The sequence below is a fragment of the Lynx canadensis genome, chromosome D4 (assembly GCF_007474595.2).
Source record: "Lynx canadensis isolate LIC74 chromosome D4, mLynCan4.pri.v2, whole genome shotgun sequence".
Taxonomy (NCBI): domain Eukaryota; kingdom Metazoa; phylum Chordata; class Mammalia; order Carnivora; family Felidae; genus Lynx; species Lynx canadensis.
This window is the reverse complement of record NC_044315.2, coordinates 20,893,551-20,913,903: the sequence shown is the minus strand read 5'-3', so window position 1 is coordinate 20,913,903 and position 20,353 is coordinate 20,893,551. Positions and strand designations below refer to the sequence as shown.

General features: G+C 45.4%; 1 protein-coding gene across 7 annotated transcripts in view; it reads right to left on the bottom strand.

The window, feature by feature from the left end:
- LOC115500078 (transducin-like enhancer protein 4) overlaps positions 1–13,464 on the bottom strand; it is a 141,900-nt gene extending 128,436 nt beyond the window's left edge. For 6 of the 7 annotated variants that reach the window (XM_030294415.1, XM_030294416.1, XM_030294419.1 and 3 more), the window contains exons 1-4: positions 13,111–13,464; positions 12,149–12,246; positions 10,987–11,050; positions 9,736–9,780 (exon numbers count right to left, since the gene is read on the bottom strand). In XM_030294415.1, the coding sequence (XP_030150275.1) occupies positions 9,736–9,780; positions 10,987–11,050; positions 12,149–12,246; positions 13,111–13,155 (252 nt within the window). In that variant the 5' untranslated portion in view covers positions 13,156–13,464. The remainder of the gene's footprint in view (positions 1–9,735; positions 9,781–10,986; positions 11,051–12,148; positions 12,247–13,110) is intronic. The other variant, XM_030294421.1, reaches the window with a different exon arrangement.
- Between the last annotated feature and the right edge of the window lie 6,889 nt (positions 13,465–20,353).

The window sequence follows — 20,353 nt, the reverse complement described above, 5'->3', positions numbered from 1 at the left end:
ACAAACAAACAAATTCAGAAAATAGATGTTTAAAGAGACTTGCTAAGACTAAAAAGAAGTGATAGTAAATCTCAATTTCTAGTCATACGGTCACAGAAACTAACAAACCAAAACCAAAGGGTCATTTTAGACCAAAGGAGCTAAAAGGGATCTCAATGTTGTTTTCTACTAATTGAAACTGAGAAAAGTGTGGTCCTAAGAAGTTAAGGTACTCAGCAGTATCACACAGATGGTCACTGGTAAGGTGAGAACTAGAACCTGAACCCCCTGAGTGGGTCAAGTATTTGGGGGGTGGGGGAGAGAAAGAGAGCAAGAGAGGAGAGAATGCTGGTAATAAATAAGAGTATTCCAAACCCAGCGTTTGGAATATGGCAGAAATATCTATTATACCAATGATCTGAAAACGGAGCCAAACCCAGGACCTATTTCACTGGTTGGTTGATCTCAAGAAGTTACTTGATTTCTGTATCTCAGACTCTTCATATATAAAATGGAAATAATAATATACTATAATCTCATAAAATTATTGTGAGATTAAGTGAAATATTATTCACGCAATAAGCTCTCTAAAATCACTTACTGTTACAATCGTGACTCTTTCAGTAACACTATACCATCTCCACTAATAAAAAACTAACATGTCTTTAAAGTTCCTTGTCCCTGGAAAAGAACTAGACACTGGCATTTTTACGGACTTGGAGGGTAGTTAGCTAAGCATACCACAGTATGGTTCAGACCCGTATCTCCCCACACTCATTCAAACCACATGTGCACAGACTTATTAATAGTAAAAAGGATTCTCCAGATTAACACTGACTAGTGATATAGTGATGTTCAAACTGAATTTTAGATTCAGTTGGGACGCATTCATGTTTTCATCTTTAAAAAGGCAGATTCCACATGCTGAAATACATATATTCTACTTTATCCTAACTCGCTCCCGAAGGGCACGCCGAGCTAGGCCGCTTTTACTTCCCTTTCCGTCTGTCATTTTTTCCACGAACTTAACAAGTAGGCACCACAGGCCTAACTAGGCTTGGAAACTCCACTTTTTGTTATCCTGCAACCTAACTATTAGGCCTTAAAAATAGGAGATCACACATATTCTTGGCTAACTCAATCTGAATGTGAGCATTCCCTCGTCACCAGATATTTCTTGAGCACCTTCTGTGTGACAGGCACAGTTCTCAGTACCAGGGACACCACGGAGAGTAAACACACTGTTCCCATGAAGCTTACATGCTAGTGGGACAGGGGACACTGGCGAGAAACAAGGCTGTATCAAGTACAGTGTGTGTGCATAGCATATTTGAAGAATGCAGGAAAAGCCAGTTTTATTAAGCACTTTGCTAAAAGTGGATCTGGGCTTCATACTTTAATCTGCGATGGTAAGCCTCCCTTTGGGCAAGGCCCAAGCACTGGAAGGGTAGAGAAGAAAAGAGAAAGGCTCTGTACTCACACACAAACGCCCAGATCAGATCTCTAGCTCGAGAGGACCCCTAACACCCCCTGGAGCCAACAGCATTCCCGAGCTCTTCCCGCTGCATACAGCCAAGAACGTCACAGGAACAGCACACTATCTGTTGTCTGGAAACGGCACGGTCAGTGAAGGGAGCCCTGGAAGGGAAGTCAAGAAACCTACTTCCTTTTCTGCCAGTTACTCTCGCTATGCGACCTCAGGCATGTTCACCGACCTCCGTGAACCCTAGGCTCCCCGCCCGCGTGCTGATCCTCCTGTACTGTGACACTGGGCTAGTCTCTTAAGCCCTTAAGCCTTAGTGTCATCTGTTCAAGGAGGCCAGCGGAATGACACTGCTTGGCAAACTGTCGAGTACTCCACTGACAGAAGCTATTTAAATAAATACACGGATCCAAAGCTTGCTACTTGCTGTACAGGAACATCAGGAAGATTAAGGAGAACATATAAAATGCCTTAAGCTCTCTGTAAAGAGAGAGTGTTACGGGGTACTAGTGCTCATAATTTCTACAATTACTATTCTTTCCAGTTATATTTCCTTGTATTTTCAAATTCCTTAACCAAAATCATCCACAAACCCAGAGACGCAGAATACAGAGCGAAAATAAGAGCAGTGTCCTAATTAGAATACTGCTAAGTGGAATAAGCTTGCTAAGAAATCAGGAAGCAGATACCCATCTTCCCCTCCGCAACCTCTCCCTGCCAGGGCCGCTGCCCAGGCCGGGTCCCCGCAGAGGTCCCAGGTACACCGCGGCCACCCAGACCACAGCCAGAGCCGGCGTCCCGAGCTGGAAGTGCAGCCACGCTTTCTTTCCGAGAAATGGGAGACGCTCCCTTCGCAACACAAATCCTGAAGTACCTGTGAACAAAGTCCTCAAAAATAATGACCAAGGGACACAACTCACCAGAATACTGAGTCCCTAAGGGGCATTCAGGAGCATCGTCTTTCGCTTCTCTGACAGTCCAGTTAAAAAACCCACACCTTGCCCTTCATCCACCTGCTGGATGGAGCACAGGCAACACAATGAAGCCCTCCGGAGAAAGTTTTGGCCGGGTGGTAGAGAACCAGCAAGGGCCTGGCACAAACACTGGGTCAATTCCAATGAAAATAGAGTATATAGATTTGTGTTGACGAATGCTGGCTAAGTCCCTCTTTACAGATATAAAGCAACTACCACTGACAGCTGTTACTGAGGCAAAGTCAAAAACCTGCAAAGCCCTTCTCACTTAAAGTAGAGCAATATTAATTTCATGAATTCGGACTGCAGTACACTTGGAACGAGTCAAGTCCTAAGCCTCACAAACTGTCCTTATCAGTGTAAACACTCTGATTTACAGAGTTGCTTCCCCCCCACCCCCACCCCACATGCTGTCTCCTGCTCTTCTCCAGTAGCCCAGTTCACAAAAGTGATAACCCAACCACAAGACTACTGGATGTGCCTCCCTTGCTGGTGTGCTGGGGCTTTTTAAGGGGAGGTGTGAAAGGGGATCGAGCCAAAGTACCTTCTAAAAATCACATCCCCTTCACTGGCTCCATGGCCGTCAAATACCTTCCTGCCATCCTGACGTAATAAGCCAGACTACCCAGTCACGTCAAAGGTAGTGAAAATGTCCTCGTTAAAAAACAGACCAAAAATAAATAAATAAAGCCCACAAATAACTTTTCTAAGTCCACGTTTTAAACACCTAATTCCCAACGTACTTTACCTACTCCGTAACACAAAAAGAAAAAAAAAAAAAAGTAAAAATTCTAGGAGAGAAAAGGTGGAACCGAGGTGTGAGCACAATGGCCGCCGCCAGCAGGGTCTGACTTCACTAAGGCTGCAACATCACCTCAAGGCATGAGATAGTTCAACTCAGCTCAAAGGTATTATTACTTAGGTCACAAAGAACTCTGCCCAGAAAAACAAAAAATAAAATCAATATCCAGGAGGGATTAAGGGGCAGTGAGAAGGAAATATCCCTTTGTTTGAATGCTCTAAAGAAAATCTCTCACCAGTAAAAGCAAAATATTTACCTTCATTTAAAAGTTTTGAGTTGTATGTGATTTCCTGCATCTAAGAGCCTCTTTCTGAACTACAAAGAGGCCACAAAACATCACATTTTCCCCTCCCCATTTTCCCCTTCGAAAACCCACAAGATGGTGATTAAAAAACAGCCCCTTGTCTTCAGGCATAGTTTTAGAAGCCACAAGGAAAAGATAAAAGTTAAATGGAAGAACAAGTCTGTAAACAAATGAGAAATAGGTTGCCCACGGAGGAAGCAAACTCAGTCTTGATAAGCAGGCAGCTCTCCTTGCTCCATCCATGGGAGATTCCAAGCGAAAGAGACCCTCACCCCCTCACCCACTGACAGAGTCTGAAGGACGCTCCAGGGGCTCTGGGCATGAGCCCGGAAGTTCAGTGACTTAAGGACAAACCCCAGGACTACACCAGTCTCCCAGGCGCTCTCCATTCCCAGAAGGACCCGAGGGCCTGACCTATCAGGGCCTGCCAACCCAGGGCAGACCTACCTCCCAAGAAACATCCTCCCAGGTAAATTCATCTGAAGTTCTGAATCCACTACCTAATAACTACATCACCTTGTGCAGATCTCATCCTGTTTAATCACCCTTTGATTGGACATAATCCCTTTCTTAGGATCATTGTGAGAATAAAGAATTCTGGCAGTGTGCCCAGATAAGTGCCCATGCCGGATACATAAAAAACGTTCACTTCCATTGAGAGGAAATCCCAGTTCCACTCAACGCTCACTACTTTAGGTGAACAATCTTCAGATACTCTAGAAGACCTCAAAAAAGAGAAAATTCAGAACTCAACACATGAGAAGATGAGAAAAGAAAAAGGGGGAACCCACACCATTCAGAAAACACCCCTCATTATGCACCTACCCTGACAGGTTAAATTTCCTCCTCATACATCTGCTTCTCTTCAAAGCCCTGTGAGAAGTAAAGTGACAGCTTACTGGGTCCTGCCCAAGGCACTGCCGCTTGTATCAATTGTCCTAATGCTAGATCCTCTCCGAGTTTTGGAAAAAAATACATAATTTAAAATCTACAGACATCTAGATTTACTAAGTAGGGCTGAAGTTGGGTCCTTATCCCAAAATGTCCAGATCAGACAGGCAAGGGGTAAGAAAACACCACCATCTGCTTAATATTAATTGCGAAGTATTATCGAAGTATCACTGAAGGCTCGGTAACCCTGCACTAGAAGAGGTGGCTTTAAGCCTCGATGAAAAACACACACAAAATCACAAGAAGCCCCTCCCCCACCCGAGCATGCACATGCTCTTCTAATTGTATCTGGAGGTTTTCTGCACCATCATCGAAATCTCACTTGTAATCTCTTTTGAGATTTTCCAGCGCCATAGTGTCCACCCACTATTCACCAACCTCTAGACTATTACCCTAATGTTGATACAGCAAAAGAAAGCTCTGCCAGTAAAATTTTCATCGGCTTATTCCTTTCAGCTAGAACATCCCACCTTTCGTAATAGTTCACTTTCATTAGTATACAAGAGTTCGATCATTCATTTCTGGAAAAAATAATTAGTCACTGTGCGGGAAGACAAGACACATTTTTGCCTACATTCTCAAACACCTATTCGTGCACCTAATCCTCCTAATCCAAGCGCTTATTGTCCAAGACAAAAGGTGTGTAAGAAACTAGGAATATTTTTAAAAAATACTTTTCTTATGGCAAAGCTGCTCTAAGCAGAACTTTAAACAAATGGACCTCCATCGCAAGCACTGTTCCTAAATAAATTTACTGCACCCTCGCATCAAGACCACTCAAGGCTGGAATGTGATGCCAGTCATATATTACTTCAACCTCAATAAATCTCTTTTTATTCCTCAAATCCTGGGCTACTTTCTCAAATAGTTCGCGAAAAAGCACCAACCTAATTAACAACAGCTTCCTCTGCAACAGTGGCCTTGATTTCACTTATTTACACATTAACTGCAGCCTCCTTTTGGCCAATCCAGTCTATTCTCTGTACCATGCCGAGCCTTTTATCTGCCCTGGACAGCATTTTCTCCAGCAGATGAAGTAGATGCCGATTGATTTGCTGTCGAGCATGGTAAATTAATAGCAACAAATTGCTGAGGGCCCGTCTCGCTGCTCCACCATGCTTCGGCAGTTTTGCTTTATTTGCTCCATGATGGGCAGCAGTCGGCCTCTTCAAGTCAATTTCTTCTTAACAACCTGCAATACTTTTCAATGGTGAAAATAGAGCTGTTCCTTGTAAGTCAGAAATCAATATCCTATTGCCCTTAGAAAATGCTAAACAAGCAGTATTGGCAATCCACTTGGTACTAGAGGGTATCAGATATAATGCAAATCCATACTGCTTCCCTCCTTGTAGTTATTACAGTTTGCTAAAAGGTTCCTAATGTCATTTATCATCATTTACCATCGACCAGAGAGGCTATGATTATGATATCCTATCAGTTGGCAAGGCCCTTTCATTTCTATTCAATTAATATTTTAGCAGCACTCAAATGGTTGTGGCCCAAGTCTCATAATAAAATTTACATGGCTTGGAGTGAAACAGGAATTCTCCTGCTCTGATTAAAAAATAATAATTATATTTATATATAAAAATACACACACACATATACACACATGCACAGAAACACACAAATGTGTATATTGAGAGCACAGTATTTACTTTTTTAGGTTCTAAGTGTTGTAGATTTCCAAACTTTTCTAATTCTAAAATTCAAATACTAAGCTAAGTTTTTTTAGAAGCAAAAAGACCTTCAGATTACAGAAGACTGACTATGAGAAAGTCACAAGATGTCCTCAAAACGTGGTATATTCATCTCCGTTCGCAGCTCCTCTCGGTGGAATTCACATACCTACTGTTCCTAATCAACATCCAATATTCACTTTTTAAAGAGGTAACTGCTGCTGTCAGATTACATCAGGGAGGTCTTCTTTAATTACAGCATTACAGGTGAAGGATGAGAATGAGCAGCATTTAGCAATGTTATCAACTGCATGCATCACCCTGCTGTGCCCACGGTCACTGACCCATTTAGAAGCCACACTGCATTTATAAAGAGGAACAATCAATGGGGTGCCTGGGTGGCTCAGTCAGTTGACTGTCCGCCTCTAGGTTTCGGCTCAGGTCATGATCTCACCATGGTTTCGTGGGTTCAAGCTCCACATGGAGCTCTGTGCTGGCAGCTCAGAGCCTGCCTGGCATTCTCTCTCTCCCCCTCTCACTGGCCCTCCCCCATTCGTGCTGTCTCTTTCTCAAAATAAATAAAACTTAAAAAAAAAAATCATCAAAAATAGTAACAAGTAAACCGTGAGCCAACTGTCCCATCCACCCCAAAAAATAAACACAAAACCCAAAAACCTCACTGGGAAATCCTTAGGGAACACAGGCCAATGTTCTTTCATTTAAAAAAATTCCATTATGCAGACATCACAGTAAAACAACGTGCCATTTCTAACTATGTCCCATTTGTCATCTTCGTGTTCATGCTGGAACTTGAGACAGTGGTGAAGCATTAATTCACATTATGGCCTACAATGCTCCATTCTAACTTTTCTGGGTTTGTTTCCAGCTTCCTTGGCTCAGCTCTATCGATCCTACTAAAGAGTAGCAGAAATTAGATTCATATTTTATGCTCTAATTCCATGTCATGTCACCCAGTTCTCCTTTAAAAAAAAAAAATCAACTAATTCTACCAGACTAATGCTATTTACTCAGTTACCAAAATTTAAATTAATTATGTTCTCAAACATAATTGTTAAAAATTGGCAACATTATGCAGGCTTAATTAAGATTAAATCCAATTTACTAAATGTACTTTAATTGGTACTAATTACATTAGCTTTCATTTCAGAATGACAAATTCCCCATAGATTTCACTCTATAGTCTTCTATCAGAATCAACACAGGGTGACTGACAACGAACATCATACAGAAAGGGGAGGGGCCATAATACCAGACCCCCACCCTGTCTGTCACCGCTCTATGCTTTTATCCTTTTATCAATTTGCTAAGTCGCAGAGTCATGACTCCATCACAGCCATCATTTTCTGTTCCAATGAAAAATTTCTCTAAAAATAAATACTCTGTGGCTGGCAGCAGCCAAGAAGAACAGGAGCGTTAACCAAAAAATACACAAAGGTTTCAAATATCAGGGCCACCAATTACTAGGGTACTTCCAAGGACTCCGGGGACTCCTACTCTTGAACCCTTCAGAGACACAAATCTAATAAGTGAATAAGCCTAACCCGATCTTGAGAACTAGGCCCAATTATGCCGCAGGGCAACTTCCCTGCATTATTGCTGCTTTCCATTACGAGGGTATCCAGCGAGTGCATCTGGAAGAGAGGCCAAGAGGAACCAAGGCTGTCTGCCTAGGAAAACAAATAAAGACAGATATGCCTCTGTGCTTAAGGGGGGAAAGAAAGAAAATATAATAAGTAGGTGGTTTGCAGGGCTGTCTGTATTTCATAATGTGATAAACTGCCCTCAGGATTCTTGATATGATTGAATTTTAAAAGCAAGGGGAAAAAAAAAAAAAGGGAAAATGTACTCCATTCTCAATTTTAAATGGACGGCATGTGAGGCCACCTGGACAAGAGGATGACAGAATTACGGAGGTACAAAATGTGTAAAATTAAGGGATCTCACACACAATCCCCCCCTCGCCAAAGAAATGCATACAATCAAATACAAGCTCTGGGTCTCTCAGAACTGTAAATGTTATGTATAAAGAGATCTGGAAACTAAGTGTTATGGTAAATAAAACACAGGAGGAGAAATAAAGGAACATTAATCATCTGGTTCAATCTTTAAAAAGACACTAATTAATCCTGGGATGGTGGGGTGAGGACAAAAAAAAAAAAAAAAAAGACACGTACAAGATCCAGACCTAAAATGACACATAATGAGCATAATTAACAAACAATCTCTCTCATATAATTTACTCCTATAAGGTACAGCTAAGAGGAGTCCATCCATAAGCTTGATGGATTTTTTGGAGGGGATATTTTAACACGCAGCAAACTATATTGTGTTAATACTGACGTACGTAAACAGCATATGATAAAAACAAAAGTACCTGAAATCAAGTCTTCAGCTTAAGTAACAACTCCCTTTTTCCAACTTTCTGTTTTCAAATACTGTCTATCTGATGGCTTTTTTAAAACACGCATCTTTTAAATATCTACTACCTGTAAGTATGTGATTATATCCAGAAAGGAATCCGTAAGTACTAAAAGCCTAATAACATGTGACCATTTTATAGGTTATAAACTTAGAAAATAAGGATATCTACCACGAGCATCAACAAGAAATGAAGAGCATTAAGTTTTCCCTCATCTTTTCCCAGCAGGTAAACACATACACACCTATTCTAAAGTAGCTGATGAAACAGACCTGAAGCACTTTCACCAGGAGATAACTAAAAATAAATTATTGCTGCCAAACAATATTTTTTACATATATGCTATTTTTCTATCTAGAAAATTTAAACCAAACCATTTAATTCAGTTGCCTGCATTTAAAAAAAAAAAAAAAAAAAAAGCTGTTTGAGTCATACCTCTCAACACTTTCTGACTAATCATTATGGTTTTTGTTTTGTTTTGTTTTGTTTTTTGGCTGAACTAATTACTAGATTTGAAGACTCAGTGGTGTTGAACCTGATCACAACCTCCTATCTGGCTCAATTCACTGCACAAATTTTGGAAGTACAGTTACAATTCCTAGTAAGACCCAACTAAGTAGCCTCGGGGGACTGGTACAAGGATTTTATTTTACATCAATTTCTTTTGTAGCGCTACAGATTTCATTTTGATCCTCCCAGCTCACCCTCTATCCATTCTTTCACACCAAGCCAAGGAAGGTTCCACACGATTTACAGTTTTCTTTTTAATATTCGCTAAGAAAAGCCCTCTCCTAGGACAAGTTTGCAATGCCTGAAATACACACATTAACTCTTTCAAAAGAAAAACAAAACCTATTTTAAAATTTAGCATCCTGCCTTTGAAAGTGTACAAAGTTTAATATGAATTCAAACACTTTAAGTCATGTTTTTAAATGATTAAAATTAGGGGAATATGCAAAAAGGATGGGGAACCACACCTGAAAAGATAGCATTGTTTCCCGTACAGTCTTTTAAAATACAGACAGCAACAAAAACGTGCAGAATAAAACTGCGAAACATACAATTTTCTTTCTAAAGTATACAGTATTACTGTCATTTCAAATGGTATAAAAAAGTAACTTACCTGCTTGTGCATTTCTATATTCAACCCATAGGACATCTCATAATACTGTCAAAGAAGGGAAAGCAATTAATTTCGTGCTTTTCATTGGTCTCCCTAGTTTGTTCCCAATGCTCCAACTGTGTTTAAAACAAACGTAAAAGCCTCACCTAAACCAAAATAACCATAATACTTATGCTGCTAAAGAGGAACACTTAGCTGAATAAACTAGAAGCCACCCTAAGACACAGACTCTAGGAAAATAACTCACAAAAATCAAGTTCACACATAGCATTCTTAACATCGCCAGTTCTCTTTATACATCACAAACAGATGTATCAAAAAGGTCTGATGAAAATTTGGTACCATATGGACTCTAATTCCTAGGCACAGCGGGCAAGTTAATGGCAAGAGTCTCCTACAAACGCTGACGCTTTGAAAGAACTGTTCAGAAATGTGATGCTACTTCAGAGTTCTCTCATTTTTAGTGTACTGCTCATGTTCATACATTCAAAGGAAAAGGGCTTGATAGGAAATGAATGAGTTACTCTGAAGCCTTTATGAACAAGCATAAAAACATGCTTGGTAAGACTTCTGAAAAAGCAGATCTGATTTTTTTTTTTTTTTCTTTTTTGGACGTGTAACGTAACTGTCATTACAGAAATTCTGGCAGAACAAATCAGTTATACAGGGGCCGACAACACTCCTCAAACCAATGGAACACCACAGAAATTGAAAACACACAAAACACATGCAAAGACACACAAACTAGTAACCTAAAAAGCGGGAAAAATTTGAAAAGGTGTCTGGTGTCTGGGTATCTGTCATTCTCTAAGAGAAATGAAACATTAAAAATATAACTGTGTACGGAAAAACTGGTTAAGATTGTTTGGAACAAGAACAATAAAACAACAAAGAAAACCACTAACAGAGAAACATTTTGCCTGTGACTCTACACAAAACATAAAGGAGGTTTGGGTTTGTTTGTTTGTTTTTTGGGTTTTTTTTTTTTTTTCCAATCTATAAAAACAAAGCCCAGAGGATTATACCCCACACAGCTGAACTTTCTGAAAATGAAATCAAAGCTGGTTGTCAGAGGCAAGTTCTAACATCCTGGAATTACAGGTTGCTAATGGTCACATTCCCACAACCTCAACTACACTGGCACTGTGACTGGGATCTATCCTACAGCCTCCAGCAATCTGAACATACCCTTCTTTGCTTTTGGTATCCTAAACTAATAGGCACTTTGAATCTGTGACACAGTTTTCTTACCATGACATAATGCCGCTGCATCTCGGTCTTCTCACTGGCCAGTTTCTCACATTCCAGCTTCAGGCTGTTCAAGACATAATGAAATCTAAATACAATGCAGACCTTGACTTACGTTCTTCAAAAGTAAACACGCATTCCCTCCTCTAAACCATCACCTACAAAGCGCCAAATCAACTATCTTAAATACCGCCCTCATTACCGAAGGAGAGAAAGGGGTGACTGGAAGGAGCCTGGACTTGCCCTTTCAAGAAGGACCAAAAGCGGGGGTTTTGTTTAAGAAAAAAATCCTCTGGCCCATTTAATTCCAGAACCGCACTGAGAAACGAACGTTCACTAAATTCATTTAATGAAAAAAGAAGAAGAAAATAAACATCAAGAATGTCTACACACCCAAACACAAATTTAAGTCCCCCAAAATGTCACAAGGGGTTTTTTTTCTTTCATGTTCCGCGAAGAGATTAACGAAAATATGAATCAAGCATGTCTTATGAATGATGTCTTATTTGTTCCCTCCAAAACAGAGACAAGTTTAATACCACCACCCAGGGGCAAAGTGTGGATCGGGTTCAGTGGCTTGCTTAGGTTCTTGCATTTAAGAAAGAATTCCACGTCATTAGAAAGCCAGTGAAAGAAAAATATTTCAAAGGCACTCCAAGTCCAACGGTCGTCTCTAAGAAGAAAACATTTTTTCAGCATAAAAGTAATGAAATCGCTCACTTGCGACTTCCCAGGGCTCTCAGCTCTCGGTATTTCAGTGGAATGGCAGAAAAAAGTGAGACGGAATCAAGCCCGGAGTAATAAAGAACCAAGGAAGTCAAAAGGCCCCAGAATCTTCCCAACCTTCCATTCTCCTGGCCCCAATAAATCAATATCGAAAGTTTGGCCTCAGCATTTTCCAAGTCTCCCCAGTTTCGATTGTTCTGCCTCCTTTTTATTTATTTATTTACAGAAAGGAAGAATGCTTAATTTCTTTACACCTGCCTAAGGAAAAGAGGCCTTGCCTTGCCCTTTCTGCCCACAAGTAAAAATGATAATACCATCCCCGCGGCGGCCAAAAAAACAAGGGGGGGGGGTGTTTGTGTGTGTATGTGGGGCGGAGGGGGGGGGGGGGGGGGACAAGAGCTAAGCAAACAGGAGGATCAGCTAAAGTCAATATCGTTACCTGTGGTATTGAGCCTGTAAAAACTGAAACTCTTCCTTAATCCGATCACAGGACTCGGAAATTGTAAATTTAAAGGGTTGAGCAGGCTGATGCGGTGCCTAAAGAACAATAAAATATTTAATTAGCCCACATCACAGGCGAGGCAGCGATGGAGAAAACACACCACGCGGCGCTAGCGGGGGTGGGGGGGGGGGGGCACCGCGCAGGCAGGCAAAGAGCGATTAAAACTCTCATCTAGCTCCCCCACCCCACCCCCGCCTCGCCGCACCGCCCGCCAGGGGCCGGTTTCGGGGTGGCCCCGGGCCCCCGCGTCCGCCGGCCCGCCCCGGACCCTGCGGGTTCGAAACCCCGCTCCTCTCCCTCGGCCACCGCAGACGCCCCCACCAGGCGTCCGGCGCGCCGCGCCCACTCCCTCCCCACCCGGAATCGAAACTGGCCCGTCGGGGGGACTCGCGCCATGGCGTCTGGCCGCGGTCAGGTCGGGGGAGGGGGGACGCAGCCGCCACCCTCCGCGGCCAGCTGGCGGGCTCGCTCGCGCGTCCCCGGGGCCCGCGGCGCGAGGGGCCGGCGCCCCGCACTCTCGAGCCGCAAGCGGGACCAGCCGCGCCGCCGCCGAGGGCGCCCTCCCCGCCCCGCCGCGGAGTCGCGCCTCCTCCATCGCTCGCCACCCCCCCCTCCCCCGGAGGAGTCGCGGGGACGGCGAACCGCTCGGCGCGGCTTCCAGGGGCTTCAAAGACAACAATAAGAAAATGGCTACAACTCAATTGCCTCTCCGCACCCCCTCGGAGAGTGCCACCGCGCCGGGGGGTAGGGGGGATGACGGCGGGCGGCTCCCCGAGCGGGCCGCGGGGCGCGGGCCGCCCTCCCCGCCCCTCCGGCCCCAGACACAACTCGGCGCGCAGGGGGCGACGCGGGGAATCCCCCCGCGCTCGGCGAGCTCGCGCCCCGCCGCCCGCACTCACCGGGTGTCTGGTCTGCGGGTACATCTTGCTCAGATCGCGAATCATCCAAACCGATTTAGTTGGCTGCGCTGGGCAGAGGCGCGCGGCTCATTGGCTTTAATGGCCCCGAGAAGGAGGAGGAGGAGGAGGCGGCGGCGGAGGCGGCCGGCCAGGTCCGAGGGGCGGCTCGGGCGGTCCCGGCCCCCGCCGGGTCTCGCGTGACGCGGGCGGCAGGAACGCGCTGCGGCGGTGGCGACGGCTGGGTGCGGGCGGCCGGGCCGCTCGGCATTCCTCGCGGGCGTCACTGGCCCGCCGCGGGCATTGTCCGGCGCGCGTCTCCCGCGGCAACGCTCCGACGTTCGCTCCGCCGAGGCGCGCCCGCCGAGCCCGGCGCCGCGGCCGCGCCGCTCCCCCGGGCCGGGAAAGTGCGAGCTCCGCGCACCAGCGCCCGCCGGCAGCGCCGCCCGCCCGCTTGCTCGTCCCACTCCAAACTTTTTTTTATTTGTCTTTTAATTGGTTGTTATTCCTCCGAATGAATGATCTCTCTCTTCTTTCCTAAAAGCAAACACAAACTCCTTTGGTTCGGAAGAGGTCTCGGCGGTGCTTTTTGGTTTCTCTGGAGATTTTTTCACTTCACAGCAACGATCTTTTAAAAGGCACCTTTTAGCTTCTTTTACCACATCTCATTTCCTTATTTTTCTTCCTTCCTGTTTTCTTGTCTTTTTTTTTTTAACCCCAAATTGAAGGGGATTATAAAAATAAAAGAGAGTGAAACGCTTGCGGCTTTTTTTTTTTTAATTCTCTCTCCTTTCAAACTCTGCGAACACCACCTCAAAATAATATACAAGTGTGTGAGAGAGGGGGAAGAAAGCAGCCAACAGCCCAAACACCCGCTCAGAACAGCTCTAACAACACGCTCTGTGTAGGTGACTTCTTTGACCAAATTTAGCAGCAGCTAATCATTAACATTCTGATACATATTCACAACCGTCCGTGGAGGGACCGCAGAGCATCCCGGGAGATGTAGTCCACCCCCAGCGACCTCGGTTGAGGATTCGGCCAGATTGACTACAATCACCGGCCCGCCACGCGACTGCTCTGGGGCGCTCTTCAGGCGCCCCGCCCACCCTCGGCGCGGTAGGCGTCTCCAGCAACCAATCAGAGGTGGCTGAACATTAATCGCCGTTCTGTGTTACTGCCCATCATTTCACTGCTGACAAATGGCGAGCCAGAGGGGAGGAGCAGGCCGGGCTGGAGCCCACGTGGGGGCCGGGCGTCGTTTGCGGTTCGGGCCAATGAACGGAACGGGATGGGGTTAGCGGAGGCGGAGCGGAGACGGCCCGCCCAAGGCGGAGCTTCGCCTTGGCTGACGTTCCTTAGCGCGAGCGTTCGAACCGGGGAAACATTTGTTCAGCTGTCAATCAAAGTAACGTGGGCCTGGGAGTAGCGGCGGCGGCGGCGGCGGCGGCGGCTGCTGCTGCTGCTGCTGTTGCTGCTGCCCTGGCTGCATCTTCAGAACTGGGTGTTGGTGGCGGTGGTGGCGGCAAAATAAAGAGGGTGGAGGGGGCGGTAAGGCTAGAGGCTGGTCAGAAGATCTCCTTCCGAGTCTAGTCCTCCCTTCCGCCCCCCTCCAACCCAAACAACCCTCGGCCCCTGCTCCTCGGCCTCGCCAGGAATGCGGACTAATTAGGGTCCAATGTCTCCTTAAAGAGACAAGCTCGGCCTTGTGTAACGCGCCGAAACCCCTGTTGAGACAAGAGAGGGAGGATCACACCGATCCCACTTCGTTCGGTTCACATCAATTTTACGCGCCGCTGGAGCCGGCATAATTTTCCGTGTGAACGCGGTCTCGGGCCCCTGTTCTTGTTTAGAGCAGGAGACGGAGCTGCGAGACGCTTACTGGGGCAGGGGGCCGGGGTACTGGTGGGGAGGGCGCCCCTCCGAGGCCCGAGGGGCTGTGATTGTCGTTTAACCCCGAAGTGGGGCCGATTTTCTCAAGCAACTATGCGAGGAAGCGCCCCAAGTCGCTCTCCTCGAGAGCCGCGGGGGCGCAACCGTGGAGCCTCGGGGTGGGGCTGGAGGCCCGGGGGCAAGGGTCGCCAGATTCCCAAAAGAACTTTGTCGAGAGGGCCACTCTCACTCCGCAGACTGCAGTCGGTCAGCACTATGGCAGTGTCAAGGGGGTACCAGACGCAGGTACTGGGCAGAAAACGCCCCTGCGCCCCTGAGATGCTCCTTCCCCCCGGATCAGTAGGAAGGAGATTGCCCCTCTTTTTCCTGCTCTTGGGAGGAGCAAGTCAAGCTTGACGCGGTTGAAACCCGCTAGGAGGCCAAGCGGACCACGAGAGAGGGTGGGTCGGCCACCCCCGGAACACGGTCCGGGAAAGTGGGGGTGGTGCAGGGGCAGAGGCCGGGGAAGGGGCATTTTTAGGGAAGGAGCTAAGGAGGAGGGGACCGACTCTGTGACAAGAAGGAGGGGGCCCGAGGCAGACAGCGCCTTCTTAGTCCTCATCCAGCTGGGGTTGCTCCCTGGTTTAAGGGTTGTCGGTGAAGCTGGTAGCCTTTCCTAGTAACCCTCTAGCCTTTTGGGGGTGTGCAGGAATTCAGAAAAAGTCAGATTGAGGGTTGACTAATTTAAGGGTCTGTTTTGGACGTTCATTTCTGAGTGTCTTTTGCCTACTCTATCTTGAGACGTTGGCAGAGATGGTTCAGCATTAGTGGAAAACCAGTCTTCTTAATGATATCCCACGCCTCAGTGGACAATCAATGACTTACTGTCCAAGTTAGCACATTCTATGGGCTTCTTCCTGTGCGGGCAGTGTGGAAGGCTGGTGCAAAGGAAGGCTTTGAACGTCTTCACAATGTAAAGTCCATCCCCAAACACTTTCAGCAATTCAATTCAGCGAATACTTTCTCCGTCCCCCAAAATAAGAGGATGGGCAGTTTTCTGAACCTCCTCTGTCCGATGTGTCCAGTTCAAAATGAGATGTGCTGTAAGCCCACACACGAATTCTGAAGAGTTAATTAAAAAAAAAAGTAAAGTGAAATAGCTTAATAATTTATGATTACATGTTGAAATTCTAATATTTTAATATGATTGCTTAAACAAAACATGTTGCTATAGTTAATTTTTGTCTGTTTCTTTTTTACTTTTTTAACCCAGATACTAGGAGAGTTTCAATTACTTGATGGAGCCCACATATTTTCACTGGACAGCACTGTTTTTGAAACATTCCTAAGAACCCATAGTTAGAAGACTTAAGTGATACAGTTTCTACACTAGGACAGTGAATTTTCTAAGAACACCAGCAACAATCACGTTTTATTCTACGGTTGGTTATTTTCTCCCAGTGGAGCTTTTCAATAGTTGGTTAAATGACCCACAGCGCCTCTGTAGGAAGTTCCGTGCTATCTGTTCTTGCCAGAATGTTAGCAAGTTCCATAAGAACAAGAATTTGGTTATGCTCACAACCACGCTCCAGATGCTGTCCGGCACATAGTTGGTGCTCAGTAAATATTCGCTAATGGCATTAATGAGCAAACCCCAAGTTGTATCAGCATGGAAAGTTTCTGTATCTTTTGGGCCATATTTATTGAGATTCTGTGCAGTTATTTCCTAGTACGGGGAATGTGAATCCTAATGACGGAAACTGAAAAGCTCGGACAAAGGGAAACTGCTCTGTTAGGAAATCTCAAATAGCTTATGGCAGGGACCTCTCTCCCAAACTCTCTCAATAGTTCGTGTCAACAGAAAGGTGATAAGACATCAGGATGTTTCTTTACTTTTTATTAAGTGCAGTTTTAGAATACTGCCCTTGGATATGTTTCACGTTTTGCTCATTTGGCAGATCTACATGACAGCGATGTCTCAGAAAGATGCCAAATGAAACAACTGGTGACCCGGCAGAACACAGAAAGCAGGACACAAAAACAGCTGCTTTTGTCTCTTCTGCTCTCTGCTTGTGCTTCTCTCTCTCTCTCTCTCTCTGTCTCTCTCTTTTAAAGTATATTTAGTTATTATTTATTATTTATTTATTGGAATCTGTACACCCAGTGTGGGGCTCAAACTCACGACCCTGAGATCAAGAGTCACATGCTCTTCCAACTTAGGCAACCAGGCACCCCTGTGCTTCCCTTGATTGCACTTTTTTCACAAACTGTTAAGCAAGCTGTGAAGTGGCCTGGCAGGGGTGGGGGTGCGGGGGGTGGGGCTCGCCTTACACACAGTGCTGAGCTCCGGAATGTCTCTGTGGGCAGGGCTCAGCACAGCATGCCTGTTGGAAGCTAGGCCTGGAGGTTCCAATCTTAAAGTGATACATGCAAAGCAAGCACATTATTTTCTCTTATGTTATATGTTATAAATTATGTATTCCTCCTTCAAGCACTTATTGAAATAATTTTTTTTTTTTACCTATTATGTGCCAGGATAAGGGAACTGAGCAATAAATGTGGGTATTTTTTTTAATTTATTGCCTCACAGCTTCAGATTCATCCTCGTTGCCTGCTGTGTGAAAATAGATCTGGGCCCTTTCAACACTTTTCTTTGCCAGCTGGTACCAAAACTTTGTCAATAGAGGGTGCTGGGGAGACATTACAAGGGGAAAGGGTTTTGCTTCCTGGTTCTGGTGTGCAGGCCAGGCAGATTGCCACAGCACAGGTGACAATCCATTGCACCCAGCAGCCAGGAGCTTCTTCCAGGACTCTCCTCACGTAGTTTCGGACCAGAGTGCCTCTGGGGAGACATTCCCTGAAACAGCTTTCTTTGGCACCCCAGAGGATGGATTTCTAGTAAGTTCTGGAGTGTGGATTTCTGGCAAGTTCCAGAAAGCAGACTTCTATCAGGGTCCACCCGCTCCAGCTGTGCCATTTTGAGCAAGGTCTGGATTTCAGCCATAGGGTGTGTGTGGGTCCTGGGGAGGCTCCTGCTTGAGTCCTCTGTCTCAGCCCTAGAGGTACTGGCTGTTCCTTATATCTGCTATTTGTATATTCTTGAGGGTTCTCTTTACCACTTACTCACCACACCCTCCTTACTCCCATGCCCTGTCATAATTAGTAAGTCTTTATATTGAACTTCTCTTGTTCAAATTACTGTGTAATTGGACTCAGGCTGATGCAGTAAACAACATATGCAGAGTCTCTCCCCTTCGGGGACTTACATTCTGATTGAGAGAGGCAAACAGTTGAACGAGTAGCAGCATGCTACGAAAGCCCCAGTGTGTGCTATGAAGAGAAATAAAGCAAGGTGGGCAGAGAGGGGTGACTGCAGTAGTGGAACCAGCTGGGATGGCAGGATGCTCCCCAGAGGAGACAGTTAAGCGGAGGCCTGAGTGCCACGAAGGAGCCAGCCATGGCAGGGATCACCGAGCAGCCTTCTTAGGGGGACTACGAAGTCCCCATCTGCAGAAATGTTGGTGAATTCATTGGGATTTCAAAGAGACTGGTATGTGTCAGGGTAAAAATAGTGTAAGATCAGGTCACAGCCACATCGATGGGTCCGGATCACATGGAACTTTTGACATCTGGCAAAGGCATTTGTTTTGTATTCTGAGCGTAATGGAAAGCCATTGTAGGAGGAGGAAGGATGGTAGGAGGGAGGGACGGGATGATTACAAACATGAATGTGGTCTGTAAGTGCCCTCATTCGCTCTTGGCCTACGATTGAGAAAACATCCTTTTCCATATGGAAGAATACCTACTACTTTTATCTGGGGCAGCTAATACAGACTATGGAGATACACATCCCCTTGGCATTGGCGCTGCCTCCCCCCACTGTCGAGTGATGGGTAAATTTTAATTTGAATAGAGGCCATTTATGCAATTCAGAAATGTCAAGCAGAACAGCAATAGTCATAGAGAATTAAAGACATGGAGATTCATTTCTAGATCAGCAACTGATTTGCCTCATAACTGACTTGTCACCACCCTCCCAGCTATGATAAGATGGGCCTGACTGTATAGTGCACTCCTTATATGAAAAGATTTAGTCTATCACTGTCAAAGAGAATGCCAAATTTCTGAACTTGCCTGGTGAGGTGGAGCCTTTTCTTTGCCAGCTGCCTTCAGGTTTACTGGTAGAGACTGCCAAACTACCTTTTTGTTGTGATGTCTTTTCTCAACTTGGTTAAACGGCAAGTGGGCACCCATTGCTTTTGGAGGGAAGGGTAGCACTTGGCTGAGGAGTAGGGTGGACGAATGCATATAGGGACTAAGGAGGTTTCCTGGGAGAAAAGAATTCTTCTTATTGAACTGCTACATTGTTTGAACCCCTTCCGATGGTCCCTGATTACGTTTATTGGCAAGAAGGAACACTGAAGCCTTTCTCTTCCCCCCCCCCCCCCAGGGGTTGGGGCACAGACACAGTGGGGTATGGGGCGTTGTCTAGAACTCACCATGCAGTCTACAGAAGAATGGACCAGTGACCTAGGTTTGGCATCAGTAGCTACAGAGGCAGGGGGTTATGGGTCTTTCTCATTCTGAAAGAAGCCTGGGTCAAAGACAGGAATCATCCCCTTTGGCTTACTCATACTAGCACTAATGGAGTGCTTTGGGATAAATGGCTGTATGAGGATGACAGAAGTCAGTAGAGGGCCTCCTTATGGCAGCAATAGTCCTGAGTTCTGGGAGAGAGCCTGGACTTATGGCTAGTCTGAACAATGAACAATTGACAATTTATCTGAATATTTAAGAGGAGCTGTGAATTTATTTATATTCCAAGCTGATAAAGCAAACTATATTTAAGAAATACACTATTAAAAATGACCCTCTTGGGGCACCTGGGTGGCTCAGTCCATTAAGCATCCAACTTTGGATTTTGGCTCAGGTCATGATCTCGCAGTTCGTGAGACAGAGTCCTGAGTCAAGCTCTGCGCTGACAGTGCAGACACTGCTTTGGATTCTCTCTCTCCTTCTCTCTGCCCCTCCCCTACTTGCACGCGTGTGCATGCGCACTGTCTCTCTCTCTCTCTCAAAATAAATGAACATTAAAAACAATTTTTTTATGACCCTCCTGCTCAAGAAAGTTCACATTATATTTACTTTCCTGGAATCTAGAAGAGACATTTAATAGATACATCTGTTCCATACCCCTGCCTTTAAGCAAATGGGGTATTATTATCCCCACTTTAAAGATTAATCGGCTGAGGCTCAGAAAGAAGTTACTTGCCTGAGGTTATACAGTTTACAGGTACAGTGGCAGAGATCAAAACTTCTGTCTCCTGCCTCCTTATTTCAGACCTGTCTAAAACCTGTTTTCCACAAGTGGGCA